Raw genomic sequence first — 25,460 nt, forward strand, 5'->3', positions numbered from 1 at the left:
TTATTTCGCCTTCAAATATTGTTTTATAAACACAGTATAAAGAAGACACAGTAAGGTCAACTAGCCCATTTCGTGGGAACAAATTCTGAGTGCGCATGTCATGAAACCGGGTGTATTGTCTGGAACCTCCACCAGATGGTTCTCCATCTACGACAGGGCTGGAATAATTTAATATTAACTGAAAAGATTTATTACTCATCTTTTAACAATATTAAAGACATGAGGCAAAGGAATGGCAACATAATCATAAAAATAATTACTTCCGTATATAAACATCATGAAAATATTTACTAATTAACGCTAATTTTAAAGTCACTGGTAGATGCTTATGTTGGTAACGTAATATTCAATCATTAGCTACATAGATCATGACATTCGTTTCGATGAAGTTACGTCAACAATGGATATAATAAAATTTTGTTGACTAGCTAATAACATTATATGGAAAGAAATGCAATGGATATGAAGAAACAGAATAAAACGGTAAGCACTTCGCTAATAGTAGTCTATGTTTTACTTCAATCATAAACACTGCAATTTTATATGTATTTTGAAAAGAAAAAGTGAATTTTCATTAGACCTACATAATAAGACACAAATATCACTACAGAACAAAGGGATAATTACAACAGTTAATACAAAGTTTCATCTGAAAGTTTAGCATGTCTGAACAGCTGATCGCTAAAATCAGCTGTTAGCGCTGCCGATACTAGCGACATGGTTGGATTCATTGAGAACTACACCTCCCTAAGTTTGATTTTAGTACCAACAACATCAAAGGTGCCGACAAGAGTTGTCTCTACTGTATCTTCTTTATACTGTGTTATAAATTGAAAAAGATTAAAAAAGTTTTTAAAATGCTGGAAATTTTTTCGGTAAATTCATGTCCGAACCTGACAACACTGTAGGTTCTAATGACAAAGCGATAGATACACAACAACCTGATTTCTAATTAAGAATTTGTGTTTCAATTGCCAGCAGCGTTAATGAGCACTGCTATTTAAAGTGTTTTTAGCGAATAGCGTTTGCGAGAAGTTGCGGTCTGTTAACTTGCGATGCTGCTATTAGTAGACATAATAAAATAAAACGAACGGAACATGCAGTAAATGATTCATCCCACTAAACACGCTTAAAATATCACTAGGCCTAGTTAAGTTCGCTACTGCAGTTTAAGACTCATATCGGTTACCTTGCCTACTGAAAGAAAACGAATCTATGCTAATAATAAATCTGTAGCCGAAATTTTTCTGGTAATTTTCGATTTCCCAAAAATAATTGGTCCTAACATGTATAATTAACCACCCTGAAACCGAAAATAGCTTTTTTGAAATTTTTGTTTGTATGTCTGTCTGTCTGTCTGGATGTTTGTTACCTTTTCACGCGATAATGGCTGAACGGATTTCGATGAAAATTGGAATATAAATTAAGTTCGTTGGAATATAAATTAAGTTCGTTGTAACTTAGATTTTAGGCTATATGGCATTCAAAATACATTATTTAAAAGGGGGGTTATAAGGGGACCTGAATTAAATAAATCGACATATCTCGCTCATTATTGATTTTTGTGAAAAATATTACATAACAAACGTTTCTTTAAAAATCATTTCCGATAAGTTTTATTCTCTGAAAAATTTTGATAGAACTGATATTTAATGAGATAAATGAGTTTTAATATTAAAATAACTGCCATCTAAGGTCGTGTAATGAAATAAAAAACAAATGACTTCGTCTATAAGGGGCCTTGGACAACAACAATCGAAAGATATGAAAGATAGCCTACAGATAATGTTTCTGTGTTTGTATGAAGTAATATCGGAAGCTAAATTAACCAATTTTTATAATTAATTATTATTTCACCATTGAAAAGTGTAGTTTCTCTAGATGGACATAATGCTATAATGTTATTACAGTAACTTCTGAGTGAATTGAGGACAGGTAAGATTAAAATACTCGTAGCGTCTTATGCACAGGAAACTTGATAGGCTATTCTGTATATTCGTTTCCTGTATTTCTTAAAATAATGTTTATGTACACATTCATTCTAATCTCAGAGAATTAACGAACAACGAGAGTGTATTGATTTTGTACGCAGTAATAGTATGTTAGCTTAGCATTCCATTACCGTATTTTAAAATCCAAATTTTAACTATGCTCAATTGAATCGTGTTAAAATACATAAAATACATATGCATTAAATGCAATGCAAAAAATTGGGTAATGAGTCAAGCAGATTATGTTGCTCTATTGTAAAGTTGTTCCTCCTGAGATTCAAGAGCCCCCATAACAAATTAAAACTTACTTATCGGAGTACATCCGTTATCAACACACTTTTTATATAATATAATATAATATAATATAATATAATATAATATAATATAATATAGTATAGTATAGTATAGTATAGTATATAATATAATATAATATAATATAATATAATATAATATAATATAATATAATATAATATAATATAATATAATATAATATAATATAATATAATACAATATAATACAATATAATACAATAAAATATAATATAATATAATATAATATAATGTAATATAATATAATATAATATAATATAATATAATATAATATAATATAATATAATATAATATAATATAATATAATATAATATAATATAATTTAAGTTATTTGAAGGGTTCAGAACCATAGTGGGCCAAGCGCTATTTACTGAATACGTAGAAAACAAGGGGTAAAATTAAGTTATTAACACAATTCAATGGAAACATATAGCAAGTAAAATAAAGTATACACATTAAATCTAAATGATGTCAATGTTCATTAAACTATGGTTGCATGTAATAACAATTAAGAAACATGTTAAAGGAATTATCATTGCACCAAATGAGTGGTCTCGGACCAAAATGACCATATTTTAATTATTTAAATACAATTTAAATTAAGTAACATATTAAACGATTTATCTTTCTATCAAACACGAATATTCCCTGGATCAAATGTCCTATTTTAATTATGTAATTTCTTTATATTTATTTCTAACGGGTGCAGCGGAGCGCACGGGTACGGCTAGTATAAAATAACTAGTGGCTTGTGCAGCAAATGCTGAAAACTAAGTTCATTGGAAGTTCAAATTAAAATTTTTCAAATTTATTTCCAATGAAGAATAGCAGACATTTTGAAAGTTATTTGCTTCCATAATAGTGAAACATACTCTCTCTGAATGATTTTTATGCCAAATACATTTCCTTAAACCTTCAGTTCTTGAGTTTCAATGCAAAAACGCAAGTAACATTGTTAGGACGATCAGGGAATTTTTCATGTGGGAGTAATGCAGTAGCTATTTCAGGTCATTGCGGATTATATGTGAGAGTTAAGAAAATTTGAGGTTCGATTAAACCAAAGAAATATGAAATTAATTTTGATTTAGTTTTAAGACGCAGCTAAAATAGGAAGCATGACTCATTACTACCTAGGAAAATTGGAGAATCACACATATAAATATCTACATCACACTGTCGTTAAATATATGAAAACACCCACATCACTTGACTAATAACTATAAAAATATTTCATTTTTAATAACAATATTGTTATCTTACGCAAGTTTTATAGTTTTTAGTAACAATATATACTGTATAGCTGTTACTCAGTACATTATAGAAATAAAGCTCTAATTTAAAATATTCTTTCTCTGCGTCTACTTATATAAAACCTAAAAGGTTTCACTTTCATATCATCAATATAGCATTAATGTGTGTAATTAGTGAAAAATAGGTCTACTCACATAATATTGCATTAACTATAATAATATTTCATTTTTAAGGGTAATAATCTCATCAAACATTCTTAAGTTTTGTAGTTCTTAATATCCAATACACAGCTGTACTCGGAAAACTACAGACCAGAGAATCAGACCAATAAATTATTCTTATACACCATCTGAACTCTAGATATGTCAGCAATCCTGCAGATCATGGCCTTCGTGTAATATTGTTTATTGTAGTGTGTGTTTTGTTTTATTCTGAAAAGCCATATTTCTCTAAACTGATGACAGATGGATTTTGGAAAATAGGAAAATGATGTAGAAAAATCGACATTTCACTGAAAACTACTATTTTTCTGAAAAACTTTGGGTTCCAAGCTACAAAATGAGGAGTCATTTATTAAAATTCGTTCAGCCGATTTCCCGTAATATCCATTACCAGTTCAAATGATATATATACTAGTGGCTTGTGCAGCAAATAATGCAAACTAAGTTCATTAGACGTTCAAATAAACATTTTTCAGATTTATTTTCAATGAAGAATACCAGACATTCGGAAAGTTATTTGCTTCCATAACAATGAAAGATACTCTCTCTCGAGCCAATACTGAAGAGAACCACGCATATATATCTACACCGCACCGCCATTAAATATATGAAAAAGACCCAACCCCACTTGATTAATAATTATAAAAATATTTGATTTTTAATAATATTACTATCTTACGTAAGTTTTATAGCTTTCAGTAACATATACTATATATACTATATAGCCGTCACTCAGTAAAATATAGAAATCAAAATCTAATTTAAGTTATTCTCTACATCTATTTATATAACCCCAAAACGTTTCACTTTCATATCATCAATATAGCATTAATATGTATAATTAATGAAAAATAGTCACATCACGGCATTAACTACAATAATATTTCATTTCTAATGGTAATAATGTCATCAAACCACCTCAAGTTTTGTAGTTTTTAATATCCAATACACACCTGTACCCAGAAAATTACACACCACAGAATCGAACCTGTAAATTATTTTTAGTAAGTTAAGTTTTTAATAACCAATTTAATTTGAGCTCTAAATATGTCAGCATTCTTGGAGATCATGGCCTTCGTGTAATATTGTTTACTGTAGTGTGTGTTTTGTTTTATTCTGAAATTCAACACGGCCGACTTGATGCTCGCTTCGCTTTTCCTGAATGCAATTAGCTAGTTCTCAAAACTGACGACAGATGGATTTTGGAAAATAGGAAAATTATGTAGGAAAATTGACATTTCACTGAAAACTACTATTTTTTTCCGAAAAACTTTGGGTTCCAAGCTTCAAAATGAGGGGCCATTTAGTAAAATCCTTTCAGCCATTTTCCCGTAATTTCCATTACCAGTTCAAATTATATATATATATATATATATATATATATATATATATATATATATATATATATAGATAATAGGCTATAATATAGGTGGTTCAATAACTAAGGCACATCATTTTTTTCTCATTCAAAGTTTCTTTTATTACAAATCTAAATAGACCACATTATTTTCCAATTAATTGGCTACAAATACCTATTTTCTCTACTACTTTATCTCTTTTATTTCTTCTCTTTCACTTTTACTCTTGATCCTCTTGTATGTATTTATTTACACTGCAAGTGGGCAAGCACCCGGTGGCAGTGGTATACACAATATAAACAATACACAAAAAAATGATAAGCAATACACAATAAATTTACAATACACAATACAATTATACAATACACAATACAATTTTATACACAATGCAATAAGAATACACAATACAATAAGAATACACAATATAATTTAACACAATAACAATAAAAAAACATAAATAAAATACCTAATTTTACATTACAACCTACATAATTATGTATAGGCCCTACATAAGTTTCAATAGTCTTTCACTTTATTCTCATCTCATTCACTGTAGTCATAGTATGACGCATTTCACTGACACTTTAGCACACATTTCACTGACACACTATAACACATTTCACTGACACTATAGAACACATTTCATTGGCGCTATAAATTATCACTGATCGGAACTATTCACTGCACTGTAAAACCATAACTCCACTGACTCACCTCGCTTCATTGATACAACAGTTCAAATAAGTCAAATAATTACACCCTTATGCATACTTATAAACAGAACTACATTTAAACTAAACATTTCTAGTCTAAGGCCCTCTTACACGCTATTTTTAAATAATTTACAATTCAAACCAAGGAAGTAACTCGTCAGGCTAAATAAATACATGTCACCTTAAAAAAATTAAATGTTAAATGTCACCTTAATTTTAATTTGCACTTGATATGCAACTGTTTAAATTATTTTTGAAACTTCTTAAGGAAGGACAGCCCTCAAAGACCGCTGCAGGTAGGTCATTCCAATCACTTATAGTTCTATTTAAAAATGAGAATTTACCTACATCCGTTTTCTGTTTCCTACATTTGATTTTAAAATCATGATCGTTCCTACCATAGTACGTTGGCTTTTCTAACCGAGCCGTTATGTCTACCCATGCTTTCTGACCTAGATGTGCTCTATGCAATGATGTTATTCTAGTTTTCCTACGTTTTACTCTCTATAACAGCCGCGGCGAAAATGCGACTCACGAGCACATTGTGGCTCGCAGTGCTTTTCTCTCGCTTCCTACCTACAACCCCCACCCTCTCACTCACTGGAGTCAAACTTCGTTCCATTTGTATTTGTCTCGGACTTGCGAGTGGCGTATCGTCGCAATATCTCTCTCGAAACCATGTACCTCTATAAAAAACGAAAGTTTCAAGTAGGCTGGGAGGATGCATTCTTTTGCTTACAATATGATGAAAATATTAAATGTATGATTTGTTCACAAATATTACTAGGAAAACGGTTGTATAACATAAAACGGCATTATAAGTTACTACATGTTACTGATGAAACATTAAAAGGTTAAGTGTTATTATTATTATTATTGTTATTATTATTATTATTATTATTATTATTATTATTATTATTATTATTATTATTATTATTATTATCATCTCTGTACGTCGATTCTTTTACAGCAGATGTACGAATAATGCGGTTAGATTTTCAATTTAAACTCACAGATTTACAATGTGACGTTAAATGAAAGCTAGATGTAAGGACTTGACAGATATCGAACTTTTCAAATCTTTGGAAAAAAAATAATATTTGAAGCTTCGTTCTTTCGCTTGCTCTGTTGAAGCTATGTTCGCTGTAACTTACGTTTGTGAAACATTATTTTAAACACTGAAAATAGTAAAAATCAAATTTAGATCACGACTGACAGGCAAATACCTTCGTGATCAACTACGATTGGCAGTGACATAATTCCTGATTTTGAAACTTTGTCGCAGACACATTCTGAAGACAGTTAATTTTAGGTTGTGATAGTGTGTCCTATGTTTTCTTGTTCATTTTTTCTTCGTTACACGTCCTAAACATTAACTTCCCCTTCGGTTGTCCGCCTCCCTCCATAGGTGCTATGCACGTTGCAGCTTACACAGTGGCTCGGCGCACCATGGCCTTTTCGCCAGGGCTGCTCTATAAAACTCTCAAGCTGTGTTACTATAATTCACTTCACTATCACTTTTAATGAACGTTGGCCTTCAATTTCCTTAACTGCTCACCGCAACCAATCGCTCTCATTGCAGTAGCGAGCAGAGACAAGAAGAAGACCCTCATGTTCCTGCTGCCGCTCATCTCGTTCTTCCACCTGAAGGCGCTGCTCGTGCCCATCCTGCTGGCCGTGCTGTTCATCAAGAAGCTGCTGGTGCTGGGCGTCGTCTTCCTGCCCAGCCTGCTGTCGCTCGTCAAGTGGTGCAAGCCGATGCACCACCACCACGTGCCCTGGTACCCCGAACCAGAGCCGCCCATCGACTACCACTCCGAGTACTCGCCTCACTACGGTAAGGAATACGCGACCCGGCGACGCAGTAGGGAGGTACGCCGCAACGAGGCGCAGGACCTGGCGTTCCGCGGGTACTGAAATGCACGACCACGAGGCCAGGGAGGAAGCAACCCCGCTACAGAGAAATATCTTCGTTTTCACTTCAATTAACTAAATGGGCATTTACGATTAAGTAAATTTGTTACGAAACAATTACAGACGTTGACAAATATTAGGCCAAAACAGTTATTCAGCAGTTCATAATGAAACATTAAGGGCCGTATTCATAGACATTTTTAGCGCGGGCTTTCGGTGGATTATCAGCGTTTTTCGTATTCATAAACCAGTGTTAGCGATAGGATATGATTTGAATTCTGTACTAGTAACCAGTGGATAGCCGGAGCTAGCTTAGTACGCTCGTAGCGCGTGCTGCGAAATATCTATGAATACCACCCTTAGTCTTTATTTTCGCATTATTATAATTCTGTAAATTTTAAACGAAATTAAATTTATTACTAAACAATCACAGACGTTGCCAAAATATAAGGCCAAAATGATTATTTAACAATTCATAACGAAACGTTAAGCATTTATTTTCACATTAATATAATTTTGTAGATTTTAAATGAAATTAAATGTATTACTAAACAATCACAGACGTTGCCAAAATATTAGACCAAAATGATTATTTAACAATTCATAACGAAATATTAAGCATTTATTTTCACATTAATATAATTTTGTAGATTTTAAATGAAATTAAATGTATTACTAAACAATCACAGACGTTGCCAAAATATTAGACCAAAATGATTATTTAACAATTCATAACGAAACATTAAGCATTTATTTTCACATTAATATAATTTTGTAGATTTTAAATGAAATTAAATGTATTAATAAACAATCACAGACGTTGCCAAAATATTAGACCAAAATGATTATTTAACAATTCATAACGAAATATTAAGCATTTATTTTCACATTAATATAATTCTGTAGATTTAAATGAATTAAGTTTGTCACTAAACGACCACAGATGTGCCAAAATATTAGGCCAAAATAATTATTTAACAGTTCATAACGAAATGTTAAGTGTTTATTTTCACATTAATATAACTCCGTATATTTTAAATGAAGATAAATGTGTTACTAAACAATCACAGACGTTTCCAAAATATTAGGCCAAAATAATTGAAGCGTCGGCTGGAACAACGTTCTAAGTTACAAAATTTTCATTCGGCGTGTTTCCGTGTAATAATGTTGTATGTCATGTTACCTTGCTATACTCTTTGGCTTGCAACTGTCCATCAATGCAGTACGTGAAATTTGTCCACTCAAAAGTTTGCTACCCTATAAGAACAACGTTGTACGTGTACACATTTTTGCAGCTTCTGTAAATTTTACCAAATGTAACTTATAACGTTGTTCCAGCCGACGCTTCAATTATTTAACAGTTCATAACGAAACATTAAGCATTTATTTTCACATTAATATAATTCTGTCGGTTTAAATGAAGTTAAGTTTCTCACTAAACGACCACAGATGTACCAAAGTATTAGGCCGAAATAATTATTTAACAGTTCGTAACAAATATTAAGTGTTTATTTTCATATTAGCCTATTATATATCTGTATATTTTAAATGAAGATAAATTTGTTACTAAACAATCACAGATGTGCCAAAATATTAGGCCAAAATAATTATTTAACAATTCATAACGAAACATTAAGCATTTATTTTCACATTAATATAATTCTGTATATTTAAATGAAGTTAAGTTTGTCACTAACCGACCACAGATATGCCTAAATATTAGGCCAAAATAATTATTTAACAGTTCATAACGAAATGTTAAGTGTTTATTTTCACATTAATATAACTGTGTATATTTTAAATGAAGATAAATTTGTTACTAAACAATCACAGACGTCAAAATATTAGGCCAAAATAATTATTTAACAGTTCATAACAAAATATTAAGCGTTTATTTTCACATTAATATAATTCTGTAGATTTAAATGAAGTTAAATTTGTCACTAACCGATCACAGATGTGCCAAAATATTAGGCCAAAATAATTATTTAACAGTTCATAACGAAATGTTAAGTGTTTATTTTCACATTAATATAACTCCGTATATTTTAAATGAAGATAAATTTGTTACTAAACAATCACAGACGTCAAAATATTAGGCCAAAATAATTATTTAACAGTTCATAACAAAATATTAAGCGTTTATTTTCACATTAATATAATTCTGTAGATTTAAATGAAGTTAAATTTGTCACTAACCGATCACAGATGTGCCAAAATATTAGGCCAAAATAATTATTTAACAGTTCGTAACGAAATATGAAGTGTTTATTTTCACATTAATAAAACTCTGTATATTTTAAATGAAGATAAATTTGTTACTAAACAATCACAGACGTTGCCAAAATAATAGGCCAAAATAATTATTTCACAGTTCGTAACGAAATATTGTTCATTTTCACATTAATAAAACTCTGTATATTTTAAATGAAGATAAATTTGTTACTAAACAATCACAGACATTGCCAAAATATTAGGCCAAAATGATTATTTAATAGTTCATAAGGAAATATTAAGAATTTACTTTCACATTAATATAATTCTGTAGATTTAAATGAAGTTAAATTTGTCACTAACCGATCACAGATGTGCCAAAATATTAGGCTAAAATAATTATTAAACAGTTCGTAACGAAATATTGTTTATTTTCACATTAATATAAATCTGTATATTTTAAATGAAGTTAAATTGGTTACTAACAATCACAGACGCTGTAAAAATATTAGGCCAAAATAATTATTTAACAGTTCATAACGAAACATTAAGCATTTATTTTCACATTAATATAATTCTGTAGATTTAAATGAAGTTAAATTTGTCACTAAACAATCACAGCTGTGCCAAAATATTAGGCCAAAATAATTATTTAACAGTCCGTAACGAAATATTAAGTGTTTATTTTCACATTAATGTAACTCTGTATGTTTTAAATGAAGTTAAATTGGTTACTAACAATCACAGACTTTGCCAAAATATTAGGCCAAAATAATTATAGTTAATAAGTCTTGATTTTCACATTAATATAACTCTGTAGATTTTAAATTAAGATAAATTTGTTGCTAAACAAACACAGACGTTTCCAAAATATTAGGCCAAAATAATTATTTAATAGTTAATAACGAAATATTAAGTGTTGATTTTCACATTTAAAAAATCTGTAGATTTTATATGAAGTTAAATTCGTTAATAAACAATTACAAATGTTCCAAAAATATTAGGCCAAAGTATTTCAACATTTCATACCGTGAAAACTAAGTGTCGTATAGAATGAGTCATATATTTAAAATCATCGTGTACGTGCGTGAAATATAAGAACAAATGCTCCTATGATTTTGAGGTTCCAAATTAATAAATTCCATTTCCTCTTGACAAATTTCTTTGGAAATTTAAGACAACAAATGTCTTTTATGCACGATGGAGACCCAACACACTTCTTCCGGCTGCGTCACAGATCATAACGAATAACAGTACACTAACGAAAAAAAAAAGGAAACTCTGCGGTACGGTGACATGGCATCGAAATCACCAGACCTCAACCACTTGAAAACCATCGTTTTTGAAACAGTCAGTCATTTATAAGGGACGTATGCATAATTATGACAAGTAACCAGAGGATCCTGCAGTGTGAATGAACGAATTATTCAGTCTTGTGCAAGTCGTGCTCAGACTTGTATGAGAAATTGGAGCTAACCTAGGGCATCTGTTATAGACGTAAAAATAATCTGACTCGACGTAAAATATTTGAAACTTATTTGTGGTAATTATTCAGACAAAGTTTTACTCGCGACATGTTCATAGAAACTGTTGTTCTCAGGAACACGTACAATACATTTTTAAACAGATATGATGCTTTTCTTGATTCGCCGTATATTACTATATCTTTTTATGTGCAAAAATACCCAGACTTGATGCAAAGTAATTTAAACTTATTTGTGGTTTTATTCAGACAAGGTTTTACTTAGAAGCACCACATGTTCATAGGAACTTTTGTTCTCAGGAACTCGCAAAAGAAATTAATAAACATACTGTATAATAATAAAACAGATTATACATTAAGATCAATACTTTTGTGTCGTTCTTCAGACATGATGCTTTTCCTGATTCATCATATTACTATCTTTTTACGTGGCCATCATTTGTAAGATATTTTCAAGATTTTCATTAATAAATCCAATGAAGTTATAAAACCCAATTTTCCTTTCATTTGCCTAAAATTTTACTTTAACTGAAAGTTATTAAAGACATACGAGTTATGTAATAAAATAATGTTAATTTTGTATATTTTGTATGCGATTTGGCGATTCGTTCCGACATAAAAAACTCATGTTACCTATTTAAAGATCGTCCTCCTCGCAGTCTGAAATTTAAATTTTGTTTCTGCTATCTGGACTACGAAATTCTTTCTGTCTACATTTATTAAGGAAATTACTAGTTATATTCTTTAAAAACTACTTCATTCTTTTTTGTCAGAATTTGTAAAACCTTCCGATGTGCGTTTCAATCTTATTTCACCAACTATTATAACTTGTCATTTTCTACACTTAGATCTCACATATTATATTTAAACTATATTAAATACATATTTATGAAATACAGACAAAGGAAAATTATTTGTGAATAATCTTAAAAAAGAAAGTCTATAGCGGAGTAATAAGTAAAAATGTAAGCCAGTAAAAATCTTAGTTCACAATAATTGTTTGAGTTTATATTTTAATCATGCTGTTAATATATTTCTTTGGCATAGCTATGTCAAAGGATAAAAAAAAATATAATTAAGTAACAGAAGGTTGTAGGTAATAATTTTTGTCTGTGTTACGTTAATACAAAAACAAGAAAAGATATAACATGTAACTTAATATTTTGATCACGTCTTTAAAACATAGGCCTATGCAGTTCCGATTTCTACACATTACTAAAAAATTTCACTCAAATATCTGTCATATCTTGCACACATTCTTGCTACAGTTGCTGACTTGCTTTGAATTTTCTCACTCTTGTCCTGACATAAATTCCTATCGAGTTGCAACATTGATACCATCAGGTGAATGATTCGTGAATAAAGAATGTTAAACTCAGTTGTATACTTTTCTCGCTTTGATATACTGTAATCACAGTCTAGTATATACAGTTGCGAAGCTCAATACGTAGTAAATATGCAAACATTAGATAGTTGCTCACCACTAGGATCGCTAATATCGCCTCATTACAGGCAATGCAAAGTAGTACCGTCACAGTCTATTGTTTCTAGCACCCTCAAAACTCAAGCTTCGTGACTGTATACAGTAGACTGTTGCTGTAATGGTCAGGGAACTGAATGCTGTGGCGCTGTGAAATAATGGGAATTTTCAAAGCAAGGCTGTAAGGACGAGCACATAATAATGGAAGAAATACAAGTGAAATTACTTTAAAAGGTACATGAAAGATACTGGAAAACAAAATAATATTTTATGTACGAAGCTAAGGCCCGGTTTCTTCAACCTTTGTTAAATTATAACAGTGTGTTATTTTATTTTAACTGTAAACTTAACAGTTGAAGCATTTCTTCAACTACTGTTAGTACTAACAGGCTGTTAAAGCCTATATTAATTTAATTTCCCAATTTCATGCAGTTAAATCATTTAACTCTCTGTTAGCATAGAAGTATCCAATATGGCTAGTGCGTTAGATGCTGAACTTATATATCTGGATTATTTAGAAAATGACATTCATGGATACATAAACAGAGGGGATGATTTCTGTGATTTGAAAGACCAAAAGTTCATACAAAGGTAGAGGCTATTTTCTGCCAAGCCTTACTTTTCGCTTTCAACTTAGATCCGTTTGTTTGTTTATTCTCATTAATTGGTTTATACTGCGAAATAATTTCCAGCAGAAGGTTTCTTTCGAACGAAGAGAAATTAGTCCCACGATTTCTTTTTGTTCTAGTGTTTTCCATTTCATAACAGCAATACCAATACGCCGATCCACGCTATTGTGATACAGACGAGGAAAGAAGCAGAAATCACACCTGAGAGAATAAAAAGACTTCTATCCTCTCTGAATCAAACAACGGAAACAAGCGAGAATCGCAATTGTCAGAGTTCAGAAAACAGAAGTGAGCCTATACTTGGTTATAGGTTATGGTTAAACTCTAGAATCTCTGGTCCTAACAGAGAGTTAACAGAATATTAAAATATGAAATGTAAAGTTGAAGAAACGCAATATTTTTAACAGCAATTCATACTTTTAACTTAAAGTTAATTAAAGCTATGTTAGGTGCATTTTAACAAAGGTTGAAGAAACTTGGGCTTTAGTCAGTCAAATTTCTCAACCACATTCTACATAATCACATTGAAATTAAAACCCAATATTTTTAATCTCTCCATTTGCAGCCACAAAAACATAAACAGTAAATAGGAAGTGATATTAACTAACGTTCTTCAACAATTCCTGCGAGTTCAATTTCCGACATGAAAGTGGGTATTTATTCCTTCTCTAGTGTTTGTTCTGTATTCTCATAAGCGGTGATCTTAACCACGTAATGTGGAAACCATACTAGTTGTACATGTCAAGTGTTGATGCAATTTGCTCGAAGAAATAAAAAAAAACAGCCAAATCCATTAAACAATATTTAATGATGATAAAATGAATACTGTGTCCTGATATTTGTCAACTAGTTATTTATAAATTACTCTTTTTAGAAAATATCATGTTCTTATTTTCAATTACAGGTACGATAAAATAATTCGAAAGAACCGTGACAACGCTTTTTAGTTCTTTTAAGCATTCTGATTATTGTATTGTGTTTGTGTTTAGTGAAGGATTTTAGATAAGGGCACAAGTAGCTATAGTAGCTGACGCACCCTTTTTAAATCCCACTAACTAACTAACTTCGAAAGAACAATTCGGACTACACAGTCACAAATACATTCTAAGGCATTAATATTTCATAATAAGAAATTTTAAAGTTCTAACAACTAACAGTACATTATGCAACGAGTCTATAATGATAGTAATTAAGACGCGAGGATGTTTATGAAACTCGCTTGCGCTCGTTTCATAATTTTCATACGAACGTCTTAATTACCATTATAGGCAAGTTTCATACGACTTTTTATGCTCGACCATATTTCTAACTTGAAATTATTCATAAGTACCGGTATTCATGTTATTCTTATGTGACTGGGGAGCGAACTGACCTAGTGCAATCTTGTAAATTGTGAGATGTGCGCAGACGCGAAAGTATTGATTTTTTCCGGGCAACGAATGTCGACGACCTTGATATAATCTAGTAAGATAAACGTTAAACTTGATATAACCTTGAAATTGAATTCGACATTGAAAAACGAGATGACAAATTGAATTTATTTGAATATCATTTACAATTAACGCTAATTATTATAGTAACAGAACATAACCTTCTGCGACAGTATTGGATTTCCAGCCTGCGTGACGTTTTGCTAGTTGTCTTTCGATTGCATATCCGAGAATAATCGAAAACCTGAACTTTAATGAATAGGTGTACTTTAATGACATGCATTAAAGGACTGCTACCAGGTGTATAATTACTACATTTCGGCATGGTCGAGCATAAAGATCATTTTGAAATTATGGACATATTTCTCATGATTAGAAAACAAGCAGTGTTTTTCATTTCGCTTAGAATTTGTAATATTAAAAAAATATAATCCTCATGTCATATGATATATATTTTTCATTCTTTATTACTGTCATTAAAAATGTATCATCTATCAAGTTGCTTCCTCCTTGTACCACATTTTAAACGAGTTTTACAATTTATAGACTGAAATATAACAGAACTCTTTATGTAAAGACTATTAATCAAATCAGACTGTAACGATGTGACAATATTGAGAATACAGTGTCATTGTGAGTTAGAATATATCATAACTTGTTTAAGTTCTGTTGAAGATATACGTACTATTTCAGACATGACTACACAGGTGTATACGTAAATGAATAATTTAGGGGAAGAATTTCAAAGTGAGACAAGCTTTATATTGAGTGAACGGAAAATGTAACTGGACCTAGTTGTTTTAATTATATACTACATTTATATATGGATTTTTACATTAAAATGTTTCTAATCTTAATCTGGCCTGTATGAATGAACGGAAAATGATGTTTCTTCCCGGAGATGGGAGGTTTTACGTGACGCTGGGAACAATTTATTCCAACATAAGGTTAACATATTTGTAAGCAGGTGGTATTTTGGAACGACTGTATCTAACATACTGGGTCCTAAGGACTCATTACATAGTAAAAAGTTTCTGTAATTACGTCCAGGTGATGTCATTAATACTGGACAACATTGGGGGAAAATCCTGGCATGTCGCAGATAAATCCGGTATGGTTAGTGGTTAATTAATTTATTAATGTTATACGTTTTATTTATTACCGTCTAGGATTGAATGTACATAGTCTATATGAGTTTTAAAGAGCTTTGATTAAGATTTCGAGATAAAATATATTTATTTTGTTTAAAGTCGATTGTTAAGTCATTATCGAATAGGAAACTATAATAAAAATGAAATATTTTGTTAAATATATACATATATACAACTTTGAAAGACGCTTGATATTTACATGTGGACTACTTTTTGTGCGGTGACGATTGATTGAATTGTGAAAGGTTACTCTAAGACTTAAGGCTGGTTCACAATATACCGGGAACGGAAACGATAAAGAGAACGAGAACGGAAATAATGTTAAAATAAATGTATTTAAATGTGAGCATTCAGAATTAACTATTGTGAATGCTCACATTTATATACATTTATTTTAACGTTACTTCCATTCTCGTTCTCGTTGTCGTTTCCGTTCCCTGTTTATTGTGAACCAACCTTTACTCCAAATTATATCACTGCATAATCACACGAAACGATGTAAGGAAGTAATTTTTCGATTTAACTTAAGACGTTTTACACAAAATTTTACATCACAGTGACAAAAAATCTGGCCTCAATTTAAACTCACCGGATAAGACCGACATCTGTGTAACTACTTTTATAAATAAAAACCTAATTTGACTAACTCGTTTTCAAGTATTTATACACAAATTTACCGACTTTTACGTAACTTCAGACACTGAACACTTTTTTAGGTTAGTAAACCACCAACGGTCACACGTTTTTGAGTGGCAACATTTCTGGTGTGCGGATTATGGACTTCAGTACAAAAACTTCTGGTCACCGATCAAGTTTTTTGGAATGCTCTACTTCGCGGCAAGGTCTCTCGGAGGTGATACGAAATAACGGATATGTGGGAGTTACAAAACCACGTTCCTCGACGACTTCCAGATGCGGCAAATTAGTCCACATGAGATGGCAAGAAAAGAACTTTAATTACCAGTGAAGATTAGTAAATCATGAGTGTGCCATGAATGTCTTCTTCCCTGCCTCAGTTTTCTTTTTTTACCTTTACTAACAAAGCGCAACATTTAGTATAGTCACAATAACACACATGACGTTGCTATTTCAATATATAATTTCGTTCAGAGACAGTGCACTTTCACTGTTAAATAATTACATAGTGTGAGTACAAGTATTTGTAGCTTTCTTATTTTAATTTTATGCAGAAACTTTATACACAAAAGTTGTAAGGAGTTGAAAAAGGATTATTTTAAACGTTTTCAAAAACTTTTTCTCATTCATAGGTGTGCCAATGTGTCTATTTCTAAATGGCACCATGCAATTATTCTTTCATTTTTGGATGTTTCAGGTCTCAGAACGTACAAAATCATATGTTTTTAAAAAAAGGTTTTATTTTTTATTAAAATTGTCTCAAATTTATAATCCTAATACTGCATATAAGTATATAACAAAGAGAAATGTTTTAATATATACGTGAATTGAAATAACTATGCAGAGTTACTTAAGAATGCGAAAGCTCCAAGTAATGTTCCATACTTTTTACCTCGTATTAACTATTTTGAATAGCTCTACACTTCTAATAAGCTCATATTAAATGTATAAAATACTAATATAACATGAAGATTAATTGGCAAAGAAATAATAATAATAATAATAATAATAATAATAATAATAATAACTATTATTATTATTTATTTATTTAATCTGGCAGAGCTAAGGCCAGTAGGCCTTCTCTTCCGCCCAGCCAGACTCAAATTCTAATTGAATACAATTGCTTACATAGTTATTACATTAATATCTAGACCATAAAACAACATGAAAGTAAATAATGAAAATTGGATAACTAATGTTAGTGTGACAATAATAAACATTGGTAAGAAATAGTTATAATAATAATAATAATAATAATAATAATAATAATAATAATAATAATAATAATAATAATAATAATAATAGTAATAATAATAGTGATAATAATAATAATAGTAGTAATAATAATAATAATAATAATAATAATAATAATAATAGTAATAATAATGAGATAATTTATCTGTGAGAAACCTGAAACAGCTATTATTGTTAACAAGAATTGTTAGAAAAATATTTCGTTAGCCTATTCTTGAATTGGTTTGATGTCTGACAGTCCCTGACATTACTCGGTTGGGAATTCCAAAGTCGAGGAACAGCCACAGTGAAAGAAGATGAATATGAGGATGTTCGGTGGGAGGGAATGGATAATATTGAGGAGTGTTGTGATCGTGTGTCTAGGTTATGATGGCTGGATAAATTTTGAAAACGAGACGCAAGATAGACAGGAGTGGAGTAATGCAATATGTGAAAGAGAAGGGAAAGACAGTGGATTTTCCTACGATCTTCTAGACGGAGCCAGGACAACATTTCGAGGGATGGTGTTAGGTGATCGGCCCGGCGAATATTGCAGACGAAACGGACGCACATATATGAACACGTTGTAGTCTCTGCGTCGAAGTAACGCTTAGGTCAGTAAGCAGAATATCACAGTAATCGAAGTGGGGCTTCACGAGTGTTTGCACTAACATTTTTTTCATGGAAAAGGGTAGAAAATTCTTCAATCGTCTAAAAGAAACTAGGAGGACTGAAACTTAGCGTTAAATAAGAAAAGAACAATTAACACACAAACATAACGACATTTTATTACAAATAGTTCTTTACACAGAAAAGACTGCAATTGACATAACTTGTAAAATTAAGGACTGGAATTAAATGCAGATAAAGGACACAGTGTGGAACATGAAACGCTATTTTAACTACAGTACGGAAGATGTAACGATACTGATAAATGACGTAAGTTCATGCTTGAGAAAGACAGCGATATATTTGCGACGTTACCCAGTATACTCGTTACTGATCACAATGACCCAAGATTGTGGCACTTTCAAAGTGATTGAAGAGAAGAAATCCTTCTGTCACTAGGGAAAGTCTGATTCCACAAACAGAAACAGAGCGCTTCTGACAAATCACAGTGCTGGTTGTAAACGATTAGGTATGTGTTAAACTAGACGTCAAGAAATTCAATTCTGAAGTATACTAGAATCATTATAAAACAAAGATGAAACATTTTCAACTGATGTATTTCGTTGCATGTGAAAAAAACAAGAATAATATTAGACTTCTACTGTTGACAAAGTAAATATTTTCATTTTTCTTTCACCAGCAATGAAAAATCGAAATTTGAGATACCGGTACTAATGTATTTTATACACAATTATTCATATTTATGTAATGCACACAACAACACTAATTTAAAATAAAGTTATACTAAATACTCTTCCACTACCATAACAGAAAAAAACGGACGTAGACTGAAGCTGATTGACTGTGTCACTTTCTCTTTGGTACGCGCATCCATTTTGAAGTGACATAGATCGCAGAAGAACACTTTGTATACTCACTAATAGACTGTAAGCTTAGTACTAACCACTTAACGATGAAGTTTGGCTGAACAACACCGTTTGTGCTGCTGGAGTATATATCAGAGCTGGAATAACGCCATGCTCTTAACATTATCCCTGTATGTACAGTAAGAGGCTATTTCTTGTCTGGAATCAATGTAACAACGCAGATATGTGCCATATTAGAATAATAATACTATGTATAATAGTTCAACCTCGAGAGATCGCAATTTACTACAAACAATGAATGAGCTGCTCAGATTCGCTCGTTCTTGCTTAAAGTTTTGTTTAATTTCTGGCAATGGTCTGCAGTATTTTAGTGCTGCAAAAAGTAAATAAACTTCAGTTATTGTTTATTTGATTATAACTCTCTTTCTGGTACAATTCTGAAATTTCTCAGATGCAGCACCAACATTTTGTTTCATTTCACCAGCTACGAGGCTTGAAGTAGCTGAGCGAGATGTTCAAACTGTTGCATTCCTGAGTAGTAAACACAATGGTGGCAAAGCTTTAATTAGATAGGAGAACAGCCGTTGTTACATTGATTCCTGACTCTGTGCCTCTTACTTACATGCAGAGCACCACAAGAGCCGCCACACCGGACACGGGGACCACGCGGTGACGTACAGCGAGGACCACCATGTGGCGCCGGACGAAAATAGAGAAAGCTGGAGCGGAAGGAACCATTACCCGGGAAGAGGAGACAAGCCCTCTTGGAACAGCCACAAGCACGACTCGGGCGCCCAGACTGAAGGACCTCCCAAACAAGGATGGGGCGACCCCATCATGAGCCCCGCCGTGATGGTCACACCGACCCTGGACACGGAAGTGACAGCTGGAAGTAGTGCAGGGTCTTCTTCGTTTGGGGTGGATGAGATTAGGGGCAGCTGGGGAACTTCAAAGAGAAGAAACTCAGTTTCCAGATACACTGACCGTGAGGACTCGGACACGTGGGGTAGTGGAAGGCACGCGGAAGACGAGGGAAGGATGTCTAGTTATAAAGCACCTCTGACGAACCACAACTGGGACACGAAACCAGCAAAGACTCTAGAGAAAGACATTGGTGAAACGTTGAGACAAAGTTGGGGTCGAGACCAACCAGACGCGACAGGCAGAGGCTGGAACGACGACGACACCTCTGCAGATTCAGACAATACCCAGAGGTATCACTACACGTGGAGCAGAGATAAAGGACATTCCAGGCCTGAGAAACCCAGAGCAGGTTGGGGAGGAACGTCTGATGATTCTAATGTTGAAGAAACTGTGGATGAAGTGAATATTTGGCCAGAGGTTCGAAATTCCAAAAAGTATGACTCAAGCATAACCACAGAAGAGGTCGCCAACAATGTCGGTGCCCCCCGAGAGAGAGTAGGCGATTCACAGACGACACCTAGTGATACACGAGTTGTCAATCAGACGAATCGACCCACAGGAGAAAGGAGGAAGAAGAAATGCGACAACAAAGAAATTCCTGCTTCGACTTCCAATGCAGAACGTGACGCAGACAAAATATCACCGATAACAAAACCCGAGATAAGCGGTAATTATTCAGTACTCAAGAACCACAGACTTTGAAATTATACAAGAAACGACATTATTCTAAACGTGACGATCTTCAATTAAGATCGCAAGAAACATTTTTCAAGACTTGAAACGAATATTAATGAATCCTCAATCCTGGTTACACACCATACACGATATTGATGTATAATATCTGTTGCGTTATTTCACTATCAAATTGAACTTAGAGATTGAATAACTTTACAAATATACACGAAGCACAAATTAAATATACATATTAGCTACGTTTCTTACTCTACATTTTCACAATTTCACTAACGAAAGAAACACTGTTACACATTCGCAATTGAGACGATAACCGGCAGAAGTCTCTTGGAATGAGTGCCAATATCTGGAAAGATAAATCGAGTTTTTGTAAAGTCGAGGGTCAGTGAAAGGTTAGGTTTTGTTTGTACATGGTCTGTGGATAAACTTCGGCGCTTATACCGCGTTGTCTTGGTGTTGGTGGCTGACGTTTCGACCGCTGTGTTGTGGTCTTCCTCAGAGCAGTTGGCTAAGGAAATAGTATGCAATAGTATAGTATCTAACTGCTCTGAGGATGACCACAATACAGCAGTCGAAACATCAGCCACCAATACCAAGACAAGCGGTGTAAGCCCCGAAGTTTATCCACAGACCATGTACACCAGCCGCGGAAGCCTACGCGAACACTTTGTTCAGGTTGTTGACATGCCTTGCGCGCTCATGTATGCTTTTTGGTATATAGGTTTACCCTGGACCGTAGGAAAGAAAGGAGTGATTTTGTAAGCTATGATTATCGAAGATTTATCTTGAATTCGCGTAGTGCAAAATAATGATGATACCAATGAGTTACGATTATATCATCATTGTGCGTATGAAACGTCTGACAAAATCATTGGGCGAGAGGAACATAAGAGGGGAAGGTATTTGGGGCTGGTAGGTTGGGTTTATATCTTTTGCAATGATCACATCATATCTCTAGAGTGATGTGCTACAATTTTGAAGTTATTTTCAATAATTTAAGCACTTTTTTTCTGCCGTGTGTGTGTTGTGTAACAGAGATCGAAGTTTCACCACGAATGTTACTGTACATTTAATGCCTGACTTAAACTATTATTTCTTATCCGTTAATTGTTTAAATGCGCTCCCAATAGGATTATGCAAGTAGTTAACAAGGAGAACTTCGCCATATAAACCCACTACGCTTATAATACTGCAGTAAATATATTATTATATTCCTTATAAAACTTAAAAATTAAATAACCCATATTCCTCTAAACTAATATAACCTACGTAAGTATAAAATGTCCTATTTAATTTAATTAATCGCTTTTAACATTAAATATAATTCATTTCCTACAAAATTACTTACGAACAAAAGCTCAAGTCATTTCCAACAAAATAACGTAATCTTCTTTCTTTGATGGGATACTAATTTGCGTCGTTCACAATGCTGCAAAAAAATTATTTATCATTACAGAGAAAGCTTCATAATTAGATACCTAAAAAAAAACATTAAGTGCATAGTTATTTAAAGTGCTAGCGACGATTCGACATCTACTGTAGCAGCAGCTATCTTCACTTCCTTAACCGGAATTCTGTGTTAATATTCTTTCCCACTGAATAAATGAAAAAGCATGTAATTTATTATCAGAAATTATTCTGTATTCTGCTGTTCACATTCAAAATTATTTGCAGTCCCACAAATTTACCTCTTAATGATTGCAGATAAAAAAAAACGCACTATTAAACACAAGTTTTTATGGTATGTTAAAATGATCTTAATGAGAGGTAAGATGACTGTTTTCTACAAAGTATACATGCATTCATAAGTAGACACTAAAATGAGAGAAATTCATATTAAAATAAAAACAGAAATAACGCGTGGTTATCGATTAGAAGTTTAATTATTTTTTTTGCCTAATCTAGAAAATTTTGCCAAATGTTTTTTGTACAATTTTCTTACAACTGAATACTTAAAACATAGTAATAGAGTAGAAATATGAAGACCTTAGGGATGGATTAAAAAACACAAGAATTCCTACTTGTGAATGGGTAGAGCTTGCTCTAGGGCCTAATGGAGATTAATAATAATAATAATAATAATAATAATAATAATAATAATAATAATAATAATAGTAATAATAATAATAATAATAATAATAATAATAATAATAATAATCCCTACTTTTATTAGTGATAACGTCATTACATTTTTCCTGGGCGTTTCTACATATTCTGGGATACCTTTTCTGTCTTCCGACAGAAGGCACTATCTTCGGCTAAAATATGAAATATTACTTTAATTTTAGTGACTACACGTCGCGAAATCAGTGCAATGTATGCGAAAGATAAAGTTAGCTCTGGAAAATAGGGCCGAATCGTCACTGACACTTCTAATAATCGAAATATTGTTTTTTTTTTATTATACCGGTATTAGCCTATAGTTACTGGAGAAAAATTTCAAAAAATTAAATATTAACTTTAAATTGTTTTAATTAGCCTATATAGCCTCTATGTCTGCGTAGATAAAAACATTCAGGCATGGTTTTACTTATGTAGAATATTACATTACACAATCTCATGATTATGTAAAAAATAAATATTACTTTTAGGTCTGCGTAAGCCTATATGGTTTACAGTTTAAAGTACCGTACAAATACTGATTTCCACAATCTTATGTAAATGTAAGTCCACAAATGACACTTCATTAATGCCTCGGTATAAAACAACATAACACATTGCCAACTTAGAAATATTTCTTTTAGTAGGTTTAAGGGATATAACGACGGGCCATTTACTAACAAAACGGGTTGAAGACATTCATGTTTCTCAGGTGTAAAGGAACATTTACGCCCAAAATGTTCCCATTATATATTAGAAAAGAATGAAACTGAAGTTGATCTGCACACGGGTTCAAAGGTAGAAACTGGGGATACTGGTACAATTGCTGATGTAACTTCCTTTCCGGTTGTTCACGACTGTCAAAGGAAAGGTGTCCAGGTGACGGGACAGTGACGGGAGATTTACAGCAAGTTCAGGTCTGCTGTTAGTAGCTTCCTAGTTTCTATAACCGACAAACAGGGACAGGAAACAATAGGGGAGAGTGTTGTACCTTTAAACACTTTTCATACTTTATTTTTTTTTTAACTTTGGGAGATGAAATTTTTTAAATGAAAAAATGCTTGAAATAATTATTGAAGATTCCTTTACAACTTCCTGTATGTATTTTCCTGTTTTACAGATCTATTAAAGATGGAAATAATAAAATGAAGGGATATGTAATGTGTTCAAAGGTACAACAGGATCATGTACCTTGGAACATACCCTCTTGTAAGTTGGAACACATGGAATATAGCAGGGAATATAGCTGTAAAAACTGACAATCATATTTAAAATGTATTTACAATCATAAACCAGAGCAGGCTTCTCTGATTTAGATTTTATTTCCTGGAGAAGCAATAACTGATTCAACAACTTTCTTCAAGGCATCCGAATCAATTGGGGACCTCTTTAATTTCAGACTTATTTCGTGACATGACCTTAAAATAAAAGAAAAACAAAAACCGATAGTAACGTGTAATTTGGAACATGTTCCATGGTACAAGATGTTTTGTGTTCAAAGGTACAAGAGGGTGCACGTTTAAACAAATATGGCTCCGAAAAATAAGAGAGTCAAATAAATCATGGAAATTAAAATACGTTATTACTCATCAGATGATAGGGAACACACCGTACTTGAAAGATATTAACAAATGCAATCTGGTTTTGTGTTAGAAAACATACATCAATGAACGAAATGTTTACTTTTGGTACTAAAAAAACTTCTTTTGTCCACGGAACTCACACTTTGCAATGAATCAAACTGAAACTACGACCAGAGCTATTTAGCGGCTTTCTCTACAATCTACTTCATTTTGAGTCCTCTAGGTAGCAGCAAAAATTAAGAAACAAAAAATGTTCAAAGGTACACTATGCTAAAGGTACAACAGTCTCCCCTATATGCTATTTCAAATAAGACGCTATGCCTTTAGATTTACTATTATATGTACAACAACTAGACTTACTGAATATTGTGTTACTGTGTTATGACGATTGATTTTAGTGCACTAACGTTTTACTTTCTAGGAAATTTAGATATAAATGTTTCGCAGAACACAAGACGAAATTTATTGTAATGAGAGTGTTGTTGAAATTCGTTGGGAAATTTGAGAAATTTAAAATATTTAATTATTTTAGTTCTACTCTATGACAAGCCTATTGAACTGAGTACTCGTTATCATTTTCGCAAGGACACACTAACCATATTTTGCGTTCATATAAATTTCCCAAGTTTTG

At 32.3% G+C, this 25,460-nt stretch overlaps 1 protein-coding gene and 1 long non-coding RNA gene across 2 annotated transcripts in view; one reads left to right on the forward strand and one right to left on the reverse strand.

Moving 5' to 3' along the window:
• Positions 1–25,460, reverse strand: part of LOC138697711 (uncharacterized) — a 542,983-nt gene that overhangs the window by 91,175 nt on the left and 426,348 nt on the right. The window lies entirely within an intron of this gene.
• The window catches only part of LOC138697707 (uncharacterized), a 68,050-nt gene that overhangs the window by 42,441 nt on the left and 149 nt on the right, over positions 1–25,460 (forward strand). Inside the window, exons 2-3 of the mRNA XM_069823187.1 lie at positions 7,446–7,700; positions 20,158–25,460. The exon at positions 20,158–25,460 is cut by the window's right edge and continues 149 nt beyond it. Of these exons, the coding sequence (XP_069679288.1) occupies positions 7,446–7,700; positions 20,158–21,155 (1,253 nt within the window). The 3' untranslated portion in view covers positions 21,156–25,460. The remainder of the gene's footprint in view (positions 1–7,445; positions 7,701–20,157) is intronic.

Source organism: Periplaneta americana, chromosome 4, assembly GCF_040183065.1.
Source record: "Periplaneta americana isolate PAMFEO1 chromosome 4, P.americana_PAMFEO1_priV1, whole genome shotgun sequence".
NCBI lineage: Eukaryota > Metazoa > Arthropoda > Insecta > Blattodea > Blattidae > Periplaneta > Periplaneta americana.